The 4,731-nt window shown below is 43.9% G+C and overlaps 2 protein-coding genes across 2 annotated transcripts; one reads left to right on the forward strand and one right to left on the reverse strand.

Annotated features, from left to right (window-relative positions):
• On the forward strand, nucleotides 1-1,377 carry sstr1a (somatostatin receptor 1a). The gene has a single exon (XM_048228599.1). It carries the CDS (start codon nucleotides 71-73, stop codon nucleotides 1,319-1,321), a length of 1,251 nt encoding a protein of 416 aa, XP_048084556.1. The 5' UTR covers nucleotides 1-70; the 3' UTR covers nucleotides 1,322-1,377.
• Nucleotides 1,378-2,101: 724 nt separating this feature from the next.
• On the reverse strand, nucleotides 2,102-4,193 carry clec14a (C-type lectin domain containing 14A). Its single transcript, XM_048228600.1, has one exon. The coding sequence runs from the start codon at nucleotides 3,791-3,793 to the stop codon at nucleotides 2,666-2,668; it is 1,128 nt and encodes a 375-aa protein (XP_048084557.1). The 5' UTR covers nucleotides 3,794-4,193; the 3' UTR covers nucleotides 2,102-2,665.
• Nucleotides 4,194-4,731: the final 538 nt, after the last annotated feature.

The following is a 4,731-nucleotide window of genomic DNA, read 5'->3' on the forward strand; positions in this document are numbered from 1 at the left end:
GTCATTTTGCTTCGTGTGACGCGCGTCGCGAAATCCAGTATGAGGGGGTCCTTCACTGGTGTAGCTATCCATGGTGCTGAAACTCGAAGTGCGCTGCAACACGAAAACGACCAGAGGGATATCTATTCGGAAAACAAAGGAAAATGCTCGTACGGATTATTTAAAAGCCAGTTCATCACTTTTTACATCGTTCTTGGAACTCAAAAAAATCACTAGAATGTTTCCCAACACCTCGTCCAAGCTTCTTAATTTAGAGGACAGTTTTTTCCTGATGAATTCCTCCGGCAATGAAACGCACAGCGAGTCTCACGGTAGCGCAATTCTGATCTCATTTATCTACACAGTGGTCTGTTTGATCGGGCTGTGTGGAAACTCCATGGTCATTTATGTCATTTTTAGGTACGCTAAAATGAAGACGGCGACAAATATATACATTTTGAACTTGGCGATTGCGGACGAGTTACTTATGTTGAGTGTGCCGTTTTTGGTGACATCCTCGTTACTTCACCACTGGCCATTTGGATCTTTCTTGTGCCGCCTCGTCCTAAGTGTGGACGCTATAAATATGTTTACCAGCATTTATTGCTTGACTGTATTAAGCATAGACCGATACATTGCCGTAGTGCATCCCATAAAAGCTGCCCGATACCGGAGACCTACAATCGCCAAGATGGTTAACTTGGGAGTTTGGACATTTTCCATCCTGGTTATTTTACCAATTATTATATTTTCCAGCACAGCACCGAACTCGGACGGATCAGTCGCTTGTAATATGCAAATGCCAGAACCACAGAGGCAGTGGATGGCAGTGTTTATAGTATATGCCTTTCTAATGGGCTTTCTGTTCCCCGTCATTGCCATATGTATGTGTTACGTCTTGATCATAGTAAAGATGCGAGTGGTTGCGCTGAAAGCTGGCTGGCAGCAGCGCAAAAAGTCCGAGAGAAAAATCACTCTGATGGTTATGATGGTGGTGGCCGTGTTTGTGATCTGTTGGATGCCTTTTCACGTCGTACAACTTGTTAATGTCTTTGTGGAGACACATAATGCCACTCTTAGCCAGCTGGCGGTAATTTTAGGTTACGCTAACAGCTGCGCCAATCCTATACTGTACGGATTCCTGTCGGACAATTTCAAACGCTCCTTCCAGAGAATATTATGTCTCCGCTGGATGGACAACGCAACTGAGGAACCTATCGATTACTACGCAACTGCTTTGAAAAGTCGCGGATACAGTGTAGATGAATTTCAACCGGACAATATGGAATCAGATAGCACCTATAGAAATGGTACTTGTACCTCCAGGACTACGACTTTGTAAACGAATGAACATGTTAAATGTCCATAATAGAACAAAGCTTAGCTAAAGCTATAGCTTTTTACCTGTTTCATTGCTTATGCCAGAATAGTATTTGTCTGTTTCGTTAAGCTGTATTTGGAAATGTACACCAGAAGACGAAGTCCCACCAGAGTAACTTTTTTACCAATGAACAAAGCATTATTGCCCAGTAGCATCTTTCTCCAAGTCAGCCAAGTTTAATAGAAGTAGCTACGTTTTATTGGTAGCTTAATCATTAAAAGTAGCCTAACGATCCATATAAGTCGTAAGACATGCCTGACTCTTTAGTAGGGGGGCGATTTTATGCTGCTACTGTAGTGACGCTAAGGGGCCGCAGTGCTTATTCTGTGACTGTGGCACTTTTGTGGTGAACGCCGCTTATGAATGTCTGTTTCAGGAACAGGGTCGGCGATATAGTTTGTTTTACGCACGGAACCTTTTTGTGAGAAGCTTTCTTTTGCTAACTGACTACATCACGACAGGGTGGGTGGGGCAGACGCAACTGCTGTTTTTACAGGAAAGTACTGTTTGTTCACAAAATGACCTCATCCTGCCCACGGATATCAGTTCAGCTATCTTGTTTAGTGTCCTCTCACAATGTTTTTGTTTTAGGGATTGTGGGTCTTGCTCTACAGCCTTTGCCTTTGATTTCCACAAATGAAAAAGCGGCTTCTCTCTGATACCTGGGGAAAGTTTTAGTTCCATGTTTTTGATGTGCTCTCTGTAGTTATCAGTGTTAACAGATATGATAGACCCCTCATGTTTTCATTCCCCCGCCCCTTTATTTGGTTTATGATCTATTTGTACAATGTTTCAGATCTTAATGATCCGTTTTTCTGAGGTTGCACATGTTTGTATGCCCGTTTATGAACAGTAAAGAAAAAATGATGTTACAATAAACTGCAGAAACTATATTACATTTTCTAAATTATTAGCAATGTTTACGCTGCAAACATGACTGAATGACTATGTTACAAATGAACACATTTCAGGAATGTATTTAACTTACGTCATTTCAGTTTTTTTTTTAGTTTTCCTGGAGAACTTTCTGTATATTTAACACTTATCAAATTCTTCACTTACTGTACATTCTTCGACAGCCACTGATAACAAAAAGTGCAAACAAAGCTGGAGCCAATTGGCACATTATAAAATAACAGCACTTCATACCCCTAAGGCCATGTATGAGGGTGAACAGTTGTCCAAGTGGCTTATTTCTGTCACTTAGCTGAAGAGCATTATGCAGCCTTTGTGAAGTAGACTGCCAGGACTGAGAATAGAGAAACGACTAATGGATGTCATCACCCATGTTTCCTCCATTCACTTCTAAGGTATCTTCTCCATCGAGTCCCTGAGTGCCATAGATTCCTTGGAAGCCTTCTGCCCAGACAGGTTCTTTGAGCGCTTCCTCTTCTTCCTGCGACAGCATGCTACAATGGTCAAGATGACCACCAGGAGAAGTAGCAGAGCCAGGACCGCTATGATGACGGGGATGTAGATGTGGGAATAATCCGGAGATGACTCGGTCACATCTATGAGGACGATGCTGCCTGGGTTGGCAGTACCATCCGGCTCCTGGGTGTTGAAAGGTCCCTGGGTATTGGGCTGGGTTGGGTGAGTGTGGGGATCCGTGGGTAGTATGCCACTGGGTGGTTGTGGTGTTGAGTCCTTGCACTGAAATGATCCTTTTAAGTTGACACATTTGCTATTGTCTTTACACGGTTGGTTTTTGCACTCATCAATATCCACACATTGACCCGTGTAGGACTTTTCAAAACCCTTTGGGCATGGAACACAAACACTCGACAAATTTACTGTGCTCCCTTCTTTTGTGATCCATTCCAAAGTTTTAGTATTGCAAGTTAGGTTGTACGTTTTTGTATTGTCACAAATTATGTCCAGTTTGGAGGGATTGCCCACTTTGTGTATGTGGTCATGTGTCCCCCCGATAGTGGGTATTGTACAGTCTTTGGGTGCAGGAGTCTGCTTCTCGCCTTTGACTTTACAGATGAAAGGGTGCGTTTTCTTACACGAGCTTCCTATTAATCCCCAGTCCACGACGGAAGTCCCATCGTATTTGATAGAAATGTATACACAACGGTCATGTGTGCATGTGGATTCAGGTTCTTCTTTCCACTTGATCTCTTCTGCTTCTTTGCCTCCATCCATCCACTTGAACCCCTTTAACTTTGCTTTGTGTTCAACACACTCTTGCTTCTGTCTCCATAGACCTATCCAGTATGTGTACTCCCCACTTGACTGAAGATGCCGTGACAAGGCCTGTTGCACCGCTTGGACCTCTTTCCAGGTGGACAGACTGGTCAGGTTTCCTTCATGCTGGCAGTTTTTGGTAGCAGCCTCAAAGTTCGCCTCATCTCCATGAATGACATAGTGAAAAGTGTCCAAGCAAGACACAACTTGCAGAAAGCTCAGAAACAATATCCAGCTCTCCATTTTATGAGATCCTGTACACGGCACAAGGATATGTCAAAGCCTAGTAGTCACTGCGCACATTGAAAGCTGGTATGCCTCTCCCTCTGTGTTTCTCTCTTTCTGGTTTCAACTGCCTGAGACTGACGAATGCTGACTTCTTTCCGGCCACTTTCTTAGCCACCCCCAAGAGGTCCTCTCAAGACAACAAGCGCAGGAAGTGTGCTCCAACTTGATACAGCCGTCCATTTCCTCCAGAGAGGGGGTGGCGGGGCGGAAAAACAATAGCAGCGCTAAAGCAAATCAGCTCCCAATGTAACCAAAAGCTCTGAGCAACACCCTCCCGACCAAACATACGCTGACCTAATGATGGATGTCCTGTGAAACACAAAAGTGAGTAGTGGGAGAGAATCGAAGCAGTGGTGATAACAGGTCAGATAAACGATGGGTCCAACTCTTAGAGGCCACTCTCGGCCCCTTTGATGTTTCGTGTTTGCATGGTTCAGGAGAGCCCTCACAGCTTCACAATCAATGTGCAATGTGTGCATGGGAGAGGAGGAAACATGGTCAAGGACAGAGCATGGAATGGATTGGTGTTTAGGAAAAGTAAGTAAGCTAAATATCCTGTTTTGTCCAAAAAGCTGCCACCCCCACTACCACTGCCAATTGCCTTTTTTTTATTGAGAATATTGATGCCAACAGGATGTCATGATTGGGAAAAAAAGCTAGAAACATGATCCTTGGTATCAGAAACCCAGAATAACATTCTGTCCAGTTTACATCAAAGACAGAGTAGACTCTCAGTGGTAATGCCAACAGTGTGACAATTGACATTAGTAAGCAAGGTCTCTGATTTTTTCCCTCCCTTTCATTGGACAATATAGGGCCGTTCCCTGCCCTGCAGCTCTGGTTGTATTATTCTACCCTTGTGGTCCAGGTCTTTGTGGGAGCACAGCAGATGC

The sequence above is a fragment of the Alosa alosa genome, chromosome 19 (assembly GCF_017589495.1).
Source record: "Alosa alosa isolate M-15738 ecotype Scorff River chromosome 19, AALO_Geno_1.1, whole genome shotgun sequence".
NCBI classification, from domain to species: Eukaryota; Metazoa; Chordata; class Actinopteri; order Clupeiformes; family Clupeidae; genus Alosa; species Alosa alosa.

Coding starts and splice junctions, on each gene's coding strand:
- sstr1a (XM_048228599.1), top strand. CDS start 71: ATGGTGCTGAAACTCGAAGTGCGCTGCAACACGAAAACGACCAGAGGG.
- clec14a (XM_048228600.1), bottom strand. CDS start 3,793: ATGGAGAGCTGGATATTGTTTCTGAGCTTTCTGCAAGTTGTGTCTTGC.